Source organism: Plasmopara halstedii (genome assembly GCF_900000015.1).
Source record: "Plasmopara halstedii genome assembly, contig: Scaffold_444, whole genome shotgun sequence".
NCBI lineage: Eukaryota > Oomycota > Peronosporomycetes > Peronosporales > Peronosporaceae > Plasmopara > Plasmopara halstedii.
Window position 1 is genome coordinate 658,840 of NW_020187364.1, and position 16,614 is coordinate 675,453.

Sequence of the window (16,614 nt, forward strand, 5' to 3'; positions counted from 1 at the left end):
CTCTCTGAGATTCGCGGTCGCAATGCCTGGTTTGTGGCACTCTTAGCGGCTCACTTTATCGAAGCAGAGGATATTCAGCTACAGGGGATGGCTGTTGCTCCGTCTGCATTCGAGCAACTGACATGTAAGAGTGGGATCGTGGTACCATATCTGTAAAACCGGCTAATTAAGCAAGCCTGGCGTTCATCTAGGGAAAATCAAGTGGATCCCATCATAAAAGATAAGGATGATAAATTTAATTTAAGGTTCACAAGAAGTTCAGCTCTGCAACGAAATGTACTCAAATTTTGTTTTCAATTTTGAGCAGCTGCATCTTAAACGACGAGGATCTTATCGAACACCGAAATGTTACACATTAGCTAGCAATCTACATGATTCAAGAGGCGCGGCATATTAAGCGTTTCAAAGACAGCTGTCGCTTTTCTTATGCATAATTTTAACAACACTAAGATTAAAGCACAACGTGCGTCAATATAAGTTTTGCTTTCCAGCTTTTACTTATATATTTCGCAACCTTGTAAATCTTCAGATATGTCTCAGACCAGATTTTGTCATGTAGGTTCTCAGTGTATAAACAGGATGCCAGCTTACCGCATTAGCATATATTCTACTTTCAAGGCCAAGTTCAAAACAATTACACCAGAATTCCATACAGGAATAGATGTCAGGAATCTAGACATAAATAGCCACATATACCCAACATATGCGTCCTTACAGTCTTTTTTGAATTATTTATAAGCCAACACCTTTGACCTAGGCAACTGCGAAACGCGGTACTAAAGTCCAAACTGTGTCTCAAAAGATATATCAGTTCTCTAAAAATGATCGGGATATATTAACATATAAGTTTAGAGAGGGACTTTCTTTCCTCTCGCTCACTATTGATAACAAGCAAAACCCCCTCAATGACAAGATCAAAGTCTTTAACTTTCATATGGATTCAAGGGTTATGCGACAACATCCTAATAGATTCGCAAGCGGGGATTCATGAATTTACATCCAGCTACAGTTTTCAAGAATATCCCATTGAAAAATGAAATTTATACGAACCAGTACATGTAAATGCTTCGAGAAGCTCCTTATTTCATTGGTTATTGAGCTTTTGGAGTGCATGGTTTGTCACCTGAACGATCTCTCTCCTTTTACCAGAACAACACAAGGCATTTTAAGGCAATTCTCAATTTTCATTGAACTGAAACAGCAAAGCAATGATACGTCTGTGCACAATACTATTTGTGCTGTTTGCATTCGCTGCTCTTAGCTCCTCGAAGACATTCAAGTCGAACACAATGAGTCCGAACGCTCATCATGATTCTGGTCTTACGAACATCTCGACTAAGCGTATAACGAGAGGGTCGGAGAGAGGTTTGAAAGCAATGAAAAACGACGCCAAGAACGAAGAGAGAGGGTGGTTTGATAACCTTTTCGAGCGGCTTCAGGCGAAGTTAAGCCTTATCGCTGATACAGCGTTCAGGAAACGGGATTCAATCGATGCGACAGCTCTACCAATGTCAATGATAGAGCCAAGTTCAACAGCTCTCGCGACACGAAGTGGAACGTCAAGTCCAAGCTTGAGCTTTAAGTCAGCCAGTTCGGAGTTGACACATTCCCCAGAACACGAGATCGCGTCCATTTCGAACATGGAAGCTCAATCAGCCCGATCAACATCACCTGGTACGAAAGTGGCACATTACCCGGAACAAGAGGTGGCGTTGATTTCAACCAGGGCAGCTGAAGCAGTCAAATCAGTGCCACCTGCTTCAACACCGACATTTGTTTTCAATAAAGAATTTATAGATTCTCGGCTCAAAATACTCGAGAAGGAAAGCAAGTTTGAGTCGATCATCAAGGAATCATTTGACATCCCGGAAGACAACTTTGAGCATTTTATTCTCCAGCTCAAGGAGGGGGACATCAAAGATGATCCATTTTTGCTGTTACATCACAAAAGTTTAAGAGATTATATGAGCCACGATTCTTCGGAAAATGAATTGGCTTTTTATATCTTCACGAGCTTATTGTCGATCAAAATGGCGGCAAGATTACGTTTGGAGTTGAGGAACTCTTGACTACCAAACGTGCAAACGAAAAGGACATAGTAAGTCTCATTACCAAATGGCTGGGAAAGGATGCGACTACAAATCAAAGAGCCATTGCCGAAAGACTTTGCGCGGGTTTGATGACCATGTGGCTCGATGAAGGGAGATCTGTAGAAGATGTCCGAGAAATGCTCGGCCTGCTAGATGGATTTTTCAGTAAGTTCAAGATATTTAACGTTTACTATAATGTTAGAAATTCTAACTGAATACAGGGAATCATTACTCGTTTTATTGTGGACTTTTATGTTGCACTTTATCAATAGAGGTTATGGCAATTGAGCTACTTCGACTGTTGAGCTTTATCTTTGTAGATGCGATAGAAAGGATCAGTGCGAACAACCATCCTGAGCAATTGAGCAGTGCAGATACTCAAATTGTAGATTCGCTAGCCAGGCATCGACGCTTCTGCCTCTATAATTAATTGATATCGTACTTTCATTGTCCGTGGGGTTCAAACTCGCGACGTTAATGCATTCAGAGCAAGTGAGTTACAGAACAACAACATCCATCGATTCCCTCATTCTTCATCTTATTCGATCAATACTGCACGTCTCCCACTTTCCAGCGCTGCGGCGCGTGTCATCTACTACAGCACCTCAACGATTATCTATCTCGTGCTTTTGCAGCCAAAATATTGGCTCTCTCACGACGAATTTTTGCAAGCACTCGACAAGTTTCAAAAGAGAGCAGATAGCAAAACCGTTCCTTGATTCTTTGCGAGCATGCGACCCTCGTACTTCTGGTCCAATCATGAAGCAGATCGTCGACAGCATTTTGATACTATTACGGCATTCAACGCGCCATCTCAAAAAGATTGAGGCGCTAATTTGTTTTGTTGTGTTGCGATTTTATACGGAGTCGTTAACTGCTGTAGCACCTCAGTCCTTTCACAATAAGTGTTTGATGCATTGCTATTGTACTCGCTTCAATTGTGACTTTGCAAAATTATGACACGCTTTTCCGTTGTTGTCCCGGTAAGTCCCAGAGTCAATGAGGCGATCATAAACTTCAGATTCGTTTAGCCGCTAATAAAGTGTGACAACATCACTTTAAAAGTCACATTGTAGTGAAAACCCGACACAGACTTTTAGTTGACTGGTCCGTCGACATCCGAGCATACGCCACTAGTGATTCTCAACTAGAGCTACCGAAATTGATCAATTCACTCAGGACTATATTTCTAGTGCGCCAACGCGTCACGAAATTGTCTTGTTCCAAGCTTGGATTTTGATCCGAGTGCTCTCGATAGAATTAATGCTTGACGATGTGGTGCATGTTCAAGTCGAGCATGCTAGAACTCGCCAATATGACCCAGTGACACCAGCATCGGAATGTCAATCCAAACAATTTATCACGTGATCAAAAAGTGCGCGAATATAGCGCTGAAGTTTAAAGTAAAACGCTTCGTCACGAAAAAAACTAGATAATACCCCATATAAAAACTTCCCTCCAGCACAAAAAACTGTTTCATCAATGTAAGCACCGGTAAGTCCAATGCAACTTGAAGGGCCAAGATGCCAGCGCGAGCGAATGTAAAGACTGAGTCTAATAAGCTCAGGAACGCCTAGAGTCTGTTCTTTCACAGGAATTTCTGAACGCTTTCACAAGGCAGGAGAATAATTGACCAAATAGAAAACCTCTTTGGTTGGGTTCAGCTTTACCCATCCCTTAGCTCCTGTAGGCACTTGTATCAGCTTATTTATCTCGTCACTCGCGGCTAATGGAGGGATTGAGTTTGTCGACGCTGCGGTTTTTGCGTCCCAAATCTTAATACGATAGAGGGAACATCCGATGTGCAGAAAGTCAGAGGGCTATCGATTATTGGCCTTCGAACAACAAATGCAGCTGGTTTTTAACTAATAGCTTTGAAGCGACGCACATTCCATTAAATAATCGAGTCTGATTGCTTATCGGAGTGTACGGACATGGACAGGCACTGTTAGTGGCACCAGTAGTCATTCCAACGCTGACTACATCGATGGATTTATCGATGGACCACAGACGGTAATCGTCCTCGGATCAACAGGGAGGAATAACCGTTCCTTACACACTCGCAGTGAGAGTGTGTGGTAAAGCTGCGACCTTTAATCAGAGATCACGCGGTCTCCGATATGCTCCAATTGGATCAAGAAGCGATAATTCAATGCTTAGCAAATTTTGCTGTGTATGGGCAAGCTTTCATGGGGATTTCTACCGCAAAACATACCGACTCTGGTTCCGTAACCTCCTTTACAAGTGGTGGTGACACCGCCGGTCTACACGGAACGTTCCGAGAGATCAGAGTGAAATGGTTTGACGTGACCGAAGATGAAAATCTTGCGCTCTGAAGAACATCGCTATCACGGTGGCTCAAATTCGTGAAGACCGTAGTCAAGCGGTCTTTGCCATGTCTCATTTGGGTTGCCGTCTGTGACGTAGAAAGTCAACCTTCCTGGCTACTTTGCCACATGGCAAGAGTTTAAAAAAATCATGGAATCGATGTTCCTACCATCGAATGTGGCATTTCGACAACGGTCGAGGTTCTGTCATGTAGTCAAGACAACGGTACAATATTACGACTATGTACAGACCAATATGACAAACGTACCAGTGCTAGGAGGCAGTGATGGTCACCGCTTTCATGAAAGAATTCATTATGCCCTCCCCCAAGACTGAAGGCTTCCGCCAGAGTCTGGTGACTCTGGAAGATGCAGCTATGAATGCACTACTGTCAGCGTCAAGTATGTGGTCACTCGGTCAACCCGATGGAAGCAGCGAATGCTGTTACCGAAAATTTTGGAACCGATGGATCTTAGCGAGGTCACTGTCCGTAGGCAGCAAGTTTGCTGTTGTGTTTAACTTTGGAAGCGCCTCCGTAAACTTCAAAACGTCACGGAACTTAATCTTTCCGGCTAAACCCAACGCAATTATAGCGCGAATGTAAACCGAAGGAGGGATTTGTTGCACGGATCTAGTGCCATCTCGCAGAGTTTGGGCATAGATGCTCCTCAAACAAAGTAAACAAAAGCTGCTGGTATTCCTTCGCATGGATCTTCAAAATGAGCCGACTAAGCGTCATGCACACGCTGATTGCGCGGCTAATATGCTCACTAACAGGTGGCAAAGCCAACGTCGGATCTTTATACTCACAAAAAACTAAATGATTCTGTGCACGAGCCAGCGCTTGGAGTTATCAACCACACCAATCAATTGATCGTCCTTGACCGAAAGGAACTCATTCGTTTCGAGCAGCATACTCGCCACAATCTCATGCGACGTGCACACGACACAGCACTTGTTTGCTATACCATCCCTCATAATACCTAAATATGCCTCATCAAAGAATAATTGTCGAGCTTATGGGGTAATAAAGAGGTTTGCGCCTTATACATTAAGACCCATTGGTGGCTTGCCGTCACTATCGAGGAATATTAGCCAGTTGTTTTCATTGATCGTTTTCGAACGATCAGAATGAATCGCTGTTGATACAATTAAATTCATGTTACGCGCACGGATTCCATCCTGCGTATAAATGCAGTACTTTACCAGACGCAATACTCTTGCGTGTTCAAACCTTTAAGATTTTTGATCACCTTCGTTCCGTCAAAAATGCATACAATATGGACATTTGTTTCATACTCACGATGTTGAATCTTCATCACATTTCTAGATACGTCCCCATCGGTTCCACATAGATTTTTACAGTAAATGGTGGCACTTTCAGATAAATATTTCGGGAACGAAGTGCTATGTTCGCAAAAATGGCAACGCCTTCACTCGAGACGCCATCACCAGTCTTGGCGCTGATAAATGCATGTGGGATTGGTTTATCACGGTAAGCAACCCAATCCGTCATCCAAACGATATCATCTGGAATGATGACTTCGTCCAGACCCAAGTAAAAGAGTTCATCATTATTGCAATAGTCAACCATTTTTCTCTTCACGTCTTTGTCGATGGAAATTTAGTCCAATCCAGCATCTGAGAAAGCATTAGCTTTCTTGCCTTACATCAAATTGAATCCTGTGGCGCTGCATGTAATGGGTTTCAAATATTGGGTGGACCACATACTGAATGTATCTCACATCAACTGTTCACCCTGTATAATCGTATATCCCCTTTCGGTTCTGCTGCATATCAGGCTGGAAGTACTAATCAGTTTAGAAAGGTTAAAAGCCTATTGACTATAATAACAAATGTCACTTCACATTTTTTTCCCGTTGCATGGAGGAGGCTTCTTAAGGTCATCGACCTTCGTTCTCCGCTACCTCCAAGAGTACACAAAACTTAACCAAGGTAAATACACTCTTCCGTTCAAAATTGAAGCTGTGTTAATCTGATTTATATGCGGCAGATCCGCCTATATCTAATAACTTAGCTTTATCGAATCAGACAGTAATCCTTATCAATATGTATAACTACTGGCAGTCCCGTCATGAAGTGGCTTCTTGTTACCGTGTAGTTACACCGTAGTGTAATTACACCGAGTTGTGTAGTCCACACCTACATACGGTCACACCATCTTGTGTGACGCACCCTTTTATAAAAGGGGACATGTAACCCGTTACATTCTGGTACGCGTAACACCGTTAAAGCAAGTCTCCCAAATTAAAACCCACGTTTTGTGTCCGGAAACCGAACGACAAGTGGCGTAACGTTCACGCTTACAACAAAATCAACGCTGCAAAGATTCCTGGTCAGACGCCGATTCCTAGGAAGAGTGCCCTCCTAAACAAAATGGTTGGGTATTCTATGTACAGTGCACTCGACTTGGTTGATGGGTATTACCTATTGCTCATGAGAGTGGATGATATTCCGCTGACAACGGTGAGTACTCCGAGCGGCATGCTCTGAGAGTGGCTGGTGATGTCCCACAGGCTGTCAAATGCACAGGAAACATTAAACATCTTGTGACGCATTTGTTCAGGTGCCACCGGGCGTATGAGCTGATATACTTCGACGAAATCTTCGTCCACAGTCGCGCGGGGCACGGAGGACAGATAAAGTGGCTAGCTCCAAAGAACAAAGAAGTCTTGCGCAAGTGGATTGGCCTCGCCAACTACTTGCATAAGTATAGTGAAATTATGCAGAAATGGCACGGTCATTGTCGAATCTCCTTCAGAAGGATACGGAATAGAGTTGGAACACTGAGCATTGGGAGGATTTTGATAGGGTCAAAGAGAGCTTCCTGCATGCATCAATACTGGCGTTGCCAGATCTGTGGCGCTTCGGACATCGGCTATGCGCTGCGGCAAGCAGACGCCGTGAAGCGAGATCGGGTGATCGTTTTGTATCTCGCCAGCTTAAGGCTGCATAGAAGAGCCACCCGGTCCACAGCAAGAAATTACCTGCGAAGAAGTATGCACTTGTCAAGGTCGGGGTGCACCTGCTTGGCTCAAAGCCGTTTGTCATCTACACAGATAATGCGTCATTACGCACCGCCACTCAGTCGTCTCATCTCTCGCAGAAGATGGCCATGTGGCTCTCCTTCTTTGCAGAATATAACTTCGAGGTGAAGTATAAGTCAGGAAATCAGAATGCATTGGCTGATGTGTTGTCTCGCAAACCAGATTATGAGCTTTCACATCTGACGACGGTGACGTCATCAGTGACGAAATTGATCCGCGCCGTATACGCGAGTGATGGTATGTTTGTTGCGCTGCCCCAATCTCTCTCGAAAGCAAGAGATTTGGAAACTCGAACAAGGAATTTTCGGTACGATTGCGCTAACGGTCACGCCGATATTTGTTGAATAACGCGATGCTACATGATCGCACCGATTGCCACGAATTGTCGTTCCACACGATGAGGATTTGGAATACCGTGTCTTCTATGAGGTCCACGCAGTGGTCACTTTGGTCGTGAGAGGACGTACAGCTCTGTTTGTTGCCACTACAGGTGGTTCAAGCTGTCAAATGGACGGGCTCGTATGTTCGCACATTTGAGACGTGTCAAAGGGCGAAACTCTCTTCGGATGCGGCGGCGCCGCTGGCCAGTTTGCCGAAACCGTCCGGGTGTTGGCAGTAAATGAGTTCGGACTTTGCGTTTGGCCTGCCGAAATACTCGGCGGACAACACGGGTGCGGTGATCTTTGTGGGCCGTTCGAGCAAGATGGCTCATGTTGCGGTAGTGCCGGACACCATCGACGGTATCGGTACAGCGACACTGTTTGTGGATCGTGTCCTTCGACAACATTGACTCACGGAGTCAATTGTCATTGACAGAGACCCATGCTTCACTGGGAAGTTTCGATAGACAATCTTCAGGGTGCTGGGCAGCAAGTATACTATGTCAACAACGGGTCATCCACAGACCGATGGCCAAACTGAGCGCGTCAATCGCATCGCTGAAGAAGGTCGTTGCAGCATCTGCGCTGAGATGTCGAAGCGCTGGAGCGCCGTCCTGCCACGCGTAATGTTTGCTCTGAACAAAGCAGTGCATTCATCTACCAGCTACATGCCGTTCTATGTAAATGGACTTGTTAATGCTCTCGTCCCGCTGACGTTGCCATCTTATGGATTGGGGCTTGGTCGGATAGGAATGACCGAACGACTAGCTGATGCCAGCCCCCTCGTTGGCCGTAAAGAAGTCGATAATTTCTGTCTACCAGACTGAGTTTTGTGCGAGTCGTTCGCGATTCAACGGATGAAAGGCAAGAAATGTAGAAAGAAAATACAAATGGAAAAAGCTGAAAACTCTGAGGTCGGAGACCTGGTTTTATCAAATGCTAGAAACCTTCCTACATATGCAGTATCTGCTGTCTTCCAGACGAAGCTTCGTCCACGGTTTATTGAACCTTTTAAGTCATGGCCAAGCGAGGCCCTGCGTATACGCTGAACCTTCCGAGATTGACGCGCACCCACCCGGTGTTCTATGTGGGCTTGCTTAAGCCGTACCGCGATCCTGCGCAAATGAACACGGAAACGTTAGCGCCGGGGCAGCGTTCACAGGCGCTCGGCCTTCCAAGAGCTGAACCAGCAACTGGTTCTAAGCACGGAGTGAAACAATTTTTATTTCCAACGGCGCAAGGCGCTCCACCGTCGTACAAACTGACCTGTTCGTCTGCTTGACGGCTAGGAGCCGCTCCGATAGAGCGCGATAACCTTCAAAGTGAGGTATTCGGCGCGCAAAGGGCTCCAAGCTCTCGAGGTCTTCCGCACAGCGGTATGCGACCTCCGCAAGATGCTCGGCAGAATACCGATGACAACAGACCTTGTCCAATAGCTCAAAAGCATCGCGAGTCACCTGGCAGCGATCGACCAAGTCGTCACCGTCCGCTGTCCACCCTTCTCGATGAGAACGGCGGCGTCCACTACCACGTGGAACGCCTTGTGGGTCAGCGTCGTCGACGGGGGCTAATTCAATATCTTGTAAAGTGGCGGGGATACCCCGACTCCGAGAACTCGTGGAAATTTGATGTGCCACTTCGGCAAGACTGCTCAGACGTCATGGACGCTTATGCTCAGAGCGATCATGACGCTTCGCATTGTCGTGCGCCCTGCGCTTCTCGGCAGAAGCCCTAGAGGCTGGAGGTCTATGAGCTGAGCTCAAACTATAGCCCTGAGCTCTTGTGATTTTAGACTAACCCGTGTAAGAAAACACATAGCTCGCGGGGGCGCGATGGATAACTTCATGTGTTGCAGAGCGACAATTTGCAGGAAGACGTCGTTGTGCCTTGAGTTTGGCAAACTTTATTTGAAGATGACGTTCTACGCGCACGTCCACTTCCTTGTGACTCCGCTGTAAGTTGGACAGCGAGGAAAGTTTCCGGTGCCCATGCACCAATCGCTCAAAGAGCTCCGCCAGGGGCGAGCACCACAGTGATGGTCCGCATTGCGGGAGCAGAGGCACCTCCTTTTTGAGATCGAAGTCGAACGCGGTACCGATCCATTGGGATCTCTTGAGCTACCAAAAAGCGTGCTCGCAAAACTTTTCGCTGGTCAAGCTCAGCTTGTGTAGTGGCTGAAGGCCCAGCTACGTAGAGCCTAATGATCGAGTGATCGAGTCTTTTGCTTCAGTAGCGGGATCGGTCAAGCGGAAGCCCTATTCCACACGAAGTCTATGACCGAACGTGGATACGCGCACAGGAGAGCTGCCATGTTAGCAACCTCCAATTGCTGCTTCTGTGCCTCTTCAAGGCGATAAGGAATAATACCACTTTCTCCGGAAGCCGATAGGTCGAGGAACGGACATGGTGCTCGTGGACTCACGTCGCGCCGTTGGCGTACTTCAGTTTTCTCGCCACCACATGCCGGGAAAGGGATGTCCGACTTGTGTTCGACTCCCTTAAACTCCTCGATGAGATCATTTGTCGCCCAGGGCGGACGTGGTGTGTCGCGCCCAGCTGCCGAGGGCTCGGGATGGGCTTCTCGTGATGCCGCGGACGTACTTTTCGAAGGAGAAGAAGGGCTTTACCCGCGGGTGCCCTTGCTACCACCTAGGCTGATTGTTTTGTGTGTCGGAGACACAGTACTCGTAGAGCGGAGAAGGTTTAGAGTTGTCTAAAGAACGTCAAGGTGTTCAGACACGCAAGCCTCGTATGAGGCGACAGTCAAATAAGAATTGGGATACTCACAAATTTTACGGGGAGAGTGTATCGGGGTTACACTTGTGAGAAAGGGCGGGTCACACAGGATTGTGCGATCGTACATAGGTGTATATTACACAGTAGTGTGAAAGTGAGGATCTAAGTCAAGACCGAGTTACTGCGAGCGAAGCTTCTTCTCTACAAAGCCACTTACCGACTTGGCTCGACTGTGACAATTGTTTTGGATCAAGACTCGCAAAATTTTGCTTTGTTCAACATTAAGCTTTTCATGGGCTCAAAGTTAATCGCTACGATTTTTGTCTTATTGCTTCAGGTGTTTGAGAGGAAACAGTGGATGTAGTTTCTGAATCAGATGCTGAAATGATGGCCATGATGGGTTTCGGTGGCTTTGGCGGTTCAAAGATAGTGTAATAACACAGTGGTGTGGCTTCACCGTAATAAGAAGCCACCACGTGGTAGGATTGCCAGTAGTAATGCATATTACTATATTAATCAGATTTTGCTATACTAATCAAGCATCACTATTTTAATTAAAAACTAAGATTTTAGAAATTAGCGGCTGTGTCGCAACTAAAGCAATTGTATACAGTTTTGTTTTTGAACAGAAGCGTTCTTTTCCCTTGGTAAGGCCTTAGAACTTGGAAGTAGCGGTTTGTAGTCCGCTACTCTTGGACTGGTTCTTGGAAAAAAACGTAAGGTCGATGGCCTTAGCCAAGCTTCCTCTAAATAAAAAACTACAGTAGCCCTGCTGCTGATAGCCCTACCTCTATAAAAGTAATTTTATTTGAAAGATAAATTCATTGATCACGATCTGCACGAGATATAGTACAATCTATTACATTCAGTAGGCCGTCCTGCGCATTCTGAGAATCCAACTTTTATTGCAAGATGTTTGTCGTCCGCCCTTGCCTAACATCCCGACCTTTGTATCCCTCAATGAAAGCGAAGAGAGCACGCAAGGCACAGATATTTTGCACAAACTCAGATGAATAATCTGTGAGAACTGCGAGGCTACTCAGCAGCTAAAGCGGCCTTCTCGTTAATTATCAGCATGGTTGATTATATCTCCTCTGGCGCTCATAAGAAACCTTATATTTCAGAGCCTTATACAGCTCTTGCGGCTTGTAATTCATACTACACTTTGAATGCGACGCACGCCGCTGCCTTGAGGAATGTAGAGTAGACGCGTAAAGATCCCATTGCGAGCTACACGCGCTCAAAGAATCGGTAACCGTAACCGTCCCCGGGAAATGATTGCGGCGATATGAGTCCGTAACTCCTGGACATAGTTTTCCAGCCTTGCCGGGTGGCTTCATGATATCTGTCGCTTGAAATCATATCACGATAGGAGCGCCTCTCAATCGAGATTTCTTATGCAAGTACCCATTTTGATGAAATCAACTAGTTTGGCGATCTCAAGCGCGATGCGTTGTATATCCACGCGGCGCGAAGTCAAAAATATGACCATCACAGCTTCCCTCAACCAGCGGTCCCTCAACAGCCTGGACTCCCAACACCAGCGATCTCACGATGAACGCCATAAGTAACACCACGAAAGCATGGTTGCAGCACTCCTTCATTGTCTACCAAACGCATTTTTAAAGCTAATGAGCACTAGTGACTACCGCGTCCTACTTTTTGGCCACCATTTTTTACGAGCCGTTGAGGCACGATATAGACAAAGCTTAGTAGACGGGTGATTTAGTCCCGACGACAGATGTTTAAACATTTGATGATACATCCAGAGCGGAAAATGTTTCTCCACAAATCGATCTTGGTACTGCCTTCATGTGCTACCAGGTGCAACGAAATTGCAGTGCATTTTACAACTTTGACCATTCAACTCCACGCACACAAACGCACAAAGATTGTTTCATTGTGCTGTGTGTGCTGCTACAGGGAGCGAAACTGAGAGTGATACACTATAAGCTCGCTCCGCTTTTTCAAAGTCCATTTCTTTAAAGTTTGACCAATTTATACTATTTTGACGTCCTACTAACATTTAAAATAAAACTTTCTTTATTTGGTGACATGCGGCTAGCTGCCCGCGTGTACAGCGGACACCTCCTATCTTTATGAACACCAATATCGCAGTAGTTAGCCCAAAGATATTTGTTGAGTCTGTTCTCTTCGGATGGTACCGCAAATTGCCAACAAGTTGATACAAGCATCCGCGTGGCACGTTGCCACATGACTAGGCAGCGATGCGCTATGGGTGTACAGCTGTCAGCTAAACGTTTGCGCCATACGTTTATTCCAGGTTTAGTGCCATACAATTGGCGGTAGAAACGTATGAGCTTTATTGCGTTAACGTCGCATAGTAAATATTAGTTTAGTAGCAATATAGACTGCAAATTTGCTAATAAATTGTATCGCAGCATACTTGACAATTCATTCGTTCATGATTTTGATTCGGGCCTCAAGCAAACACTTTGTTGATTCTGAAGTGCTTTGCATCTTCACACCGCCGTTTAACGATTGATAAACACAGCAGAATGTCACTATGTGCATTGACAACATTGTGCACGTGCCTTCAACAAGAAATTATCATCAGCGTCGATACTCCTGGCTCACCAGGTCGCAGCGCTAGAGACATCGAAAAAATCCTGCGTCGCAACCAGCAAGCGATGCTCCAGAATTGAACGGTAGTACTGTTGCACCTCCGCGTTGTACGACGATCACCAAAGGAGCCGTTTGTGTAGCTCGATCGGTGTGCAATGTGACGTTGGCAAATCTGTGACAAGATAGGAAGGAGCATGTGTTTAAACACGCATGAAGCGTAGACCTACCATTCCATTCCTGTACACTAGTATACACTCCGATAAGCGTCTTACGACCTCATTCAGCTCATGTCAGTACCGGCCGCACTTAGGTAATTTAATGTCAAAAAGTACTTTGACATGGTACTAGTTTGGCAATTACTTGTCATGGCTTCGCGCTTTATCTTTTGTTGAAGCACAACGAGTGCAACGGATTTGCCGCAGCTCTTGGCTTAGAGAAAGCTAAGCTATGGTCACCGACCTTACGTCAAGAACAGATCGATTTTAGCGGATCGCGATCCGCTACGTACCTAACAGCCTTGACCAAGGAAAACATACTCTTCCGTTCAAAATTTAAACTGTATTCGATTGTCCAAGTTGTGGTAGAGCCTATTTAAAACTCTAGATTGTCCTAATTAAATAGTAAAACCAAGTTGATAAGCAAACCTACCACGTAGTGCCTTCTTGTTACGATGTAGCCACACCATTGTATGATTACACCGATTTGTGTAATTCACACCTTTGTACGGTCACACCATCTTGTGCGACCCACCCTTTCATACAAGAGTACGTGTAATTCCGTTATACTCTGGGTACGTGTAACCCTGTACAACGAGATAGAGCCAGCGTCAAATTCATTCAATGACCACTACTCATCTGTGATTAGTCTTACAACGTTCACTTTCGGATAGTGCGCACGGCACTTGTACATTATGCCACATGATTGTCGCAGTCAATGGCGTGACGCTGCTAAGGCATTCTTTCTGACTCTCAATAAGTAGGAACAGGCCTATATCTAAGAGTCAATTGTTTCTCAGTACAGAAAAAACATCAGTTTTCAATAATGAAAAGCATCAATCAGACTCGAGCATTTAATAAGATATGCGTCGTTTCAAAGCTATTAATGTAACCATCTGCATTTGGTGTTCGAAGGATAGCTTCACTTGAAATGCGAGCTGAATCAATTAAGTATGATCTTGAAAGTTGCTAATTAGGTTCAAACATCTGCGTGGGTTGATGTACGGCGCAGCGATCCTAGACATCAAGTTTCGAAGCCAGGCTGAACGCTGTTGGTTAGAAACTTTCCGGTACATTATAAATAAGTAGTACGTTATGATGGTAGGTTATGATAGTTTTTATGATCAAAGCAATTTATTTCAAAATTATTTAGACTATCCATCAAAGTTAATCGAGAATTGTGGAAATAGCCTTTAATAACCTAGGTGTGAACCCTAATACTTGAACTGCAGGCTAATAGAATTGCTTACAGCACGAGAGGTGAATGCGAAAAAGAACATCCTTTTCCTTGCTCAAAGCTTGTATGCAATTATTTTCTTCTGCCCACATACTAGTGGGGTGCGCGCTGCGGTGAAAGCTAGAGGTATTTTAAGAATAGGGCGGGTTTCCTTAGCTCCAACTGATCCAGCTGTAAGCGATGCTCCCGAGAAACGTTGATGCAAACATATTCATTGGAAGTATAAAGCAAACGTTGTCGCGCGCTTTCAGACGTACATTGTTGAGAACAAGAAGGCGTTTATGACAGCACGCTGTCCTTGTCTCCTGTTGCGCCTTCATGGACGACTGGTTATTCTGCTGCCGCGGTTTTTTCTTCTCTCGAAATTAATTTATAGCACCTTTGACGCCAGGTTGTTTATTGGAAGATATTAGATATAGGATTGAACAAAATTGGATTTGAGGCAGTCCTGGAGCATTGTAAATGCCATTTAAGCTGGATACTTACAAATCCAATACACATAACGTCACAAACAAGAGTCGCCAACGTTCAGATATTTCTGCTTATTACCTAGTGAAATGGAGTACTAAACCGTATCATAGTCCACGCACAGTCCACTATCATCATTGGGAAGAACAAGATATAGCACGTGTAAATGTGTAGTATGTATGGTGGTGACCGCTTCGTTAACTCCAATCTCTTTAAACAGCTCGTTCCTTCAGCCACATGGCTAGAGATTCACGGTCGCGGCAGCGAACAACACTTTTAAGGCGCACACTTTCGAGCGCTACTTCCAGGCGACGCTTGTATCCCGACGTATTTTTGCCCACCATAAAAGCCTCGACCTCTACAGCCATTGCTTCACTCTGAAATTGAGAAACGACACCACATACAATGTAGCCCAATGTCATAGCCGAGTACTTGTTCGACAATAAGTCCCACTTGTCTTGTAAATACTGCCAAGCAATCTGTCGGCCAAGCTTGTCGCTCGCCACACTGCTAAACGGATAGTGAATATCCTGGGATCGCACATTTTCTACGGCCCAATCCAATACTTGAATCTTAGCAGATAAACCCGACACTAAGCCCATGGCACCAAGACAATCGCTCCGTTCCTCTGCGAAATCGCTTTTGTTGTATAAATCTTGCAACAACTTGGCATTGCCAGCTTCACCAAATGTTATCTCGATATCAAACACAGAGCTACGGAGATCAGCTGAAAGAGCAGAGAGATCACCACCAATATAGGCATGAAAGCGCTTTCTCGCTTCTTTGATGACATCCAGATCATTGGCAAGTCCTAAGCGATAAATGACTGTCTTTCGAAACTCACCCTCATCGGGTTCACTTTGCTTCGAGGCATCGGAATGCCAACCCAAACAATCCATCACGTGCGCAAAAAGTGCGCGAATATAGCGCTGAAGTTCAGGATAAAACGCTTCATCACGGAAAAGACTAGAATAATACCCCATGTTGCGCGAGATTTCCTTCCAGCATGTAGAAACTGTTTCACCAATGTAAGCACTGGTAAAGTCCAATGCAACTGGTAGGGCCAAGATGCCAGCGCGAGCGAATGTAAAGACTGAGTTTAATAAGCTAATGCGGTCAGGAACGCCTAGAGTCTGTTCTTTCACAGGAACTTCTAAACGTTTCCATAAGGCAGGAGAATAGTTGACCAAATAAAAACCTGTTTGGTTTGGGTTTAGCTTCACCCATCCATTAGCTCCTGTAGGCACTTGTATCAGCTTATTTATCTCGTCACTCGCGGCTAATGGTGTCATTGGAGGGGTTGGCATTGTCAAAGCTGCAGTTTTTGCGTCCCAAATTTTAATACGATTGATCGTACTAGGATCATCCGATGTGCAAAATGTCAAAGGGATATCCCATAACGAGTTATCATCAGCATTTAGGCTTGAATCCGCCAAAAAACGTTCCTGCTGGAGAATACAGTGGCCGTCTGCATCTTGCTTTACAGTCACTAGAGGAAAGCCCACC

At 45.2% G+C, this 16,614-nt stretch overlaps 4 protein-coding genes across 4 annotated transcripts; 1 reads left to right on the forward strand and 3 right to left on the reverse strand.

Moving 5' to 3' along the window:
• Positions 1-1,289: 1,289 nt before the first annotated feature.
• On the forward strand, positions 1,290-2,069 carry PHALS_10096 (uncharacterized protein; the record flags this gene model as incomplete). The annotated part of the gene is made up of 1 exon (XM_024725459.1): positions 1,290-2,069. The coding sequence occupies one exon, from the start codon at positions 1,290-1,292 to the stop codon at positions 2,067-2,069; it is 780 nt and encodes a 259-aa protein (XP_024576234.1).
• Positions 2,070-3,433: 1,364 nt separating this feature from the next.
• On the reverse strand, positions 3,434-3,764 carry PHALS_10097 (uncharacterized protein; the record flags this gene model as incomplete). The annotated part of the gene is made up of 2 exons (XM_024725460.1): positions 3,434-3,690; positions 3,737-3,764. 2 exons carry the CDS (start codon positions 3,762-3,764, stop codon positions 3,434-3,436), a joined length of 285 nt encoding a protein of 94 aa, XP_024576235.1.
• A 1,285-nt stretch (positions 3,765-5,049) lies between these two features.
• PHALS_10098 (uncharacterized protein) lies at positions 5,050-5,396 on the reverse strand (the record flags this gene model as incomplete). The annotated part of the gene is made up of 2 exons (XM_024725461.1): positions 5,050-5,216; positions 5,282-5,396. 2 exons carry the CDS (start codon positions 5,394-5,396, stop codon positions 5,050-5,052), a joined length of 282 nt encoding a protein of 93 aa, XP_024576236.1.
• A 9,924-nt stretch (positions 5,397-15,320) lies between these two features.
• On the reverse strand, positions 15,321-16,415 carry PHALS_10099 (metalloprotease family; the record flags this gene model as incomplete). Its single annotated transcript, XM_024725462.1, has 1 exon — positions 15,321-16,415. One exon carries the CDS (start codon positions 16,413-16,415, stop codon positions 15,321-15,323), a length of 1,095 nt encoding a protein of 364 aa, XP_024576237.1.
• Positions 16,416-16,614: the final 199 nt, after the last annotated feature.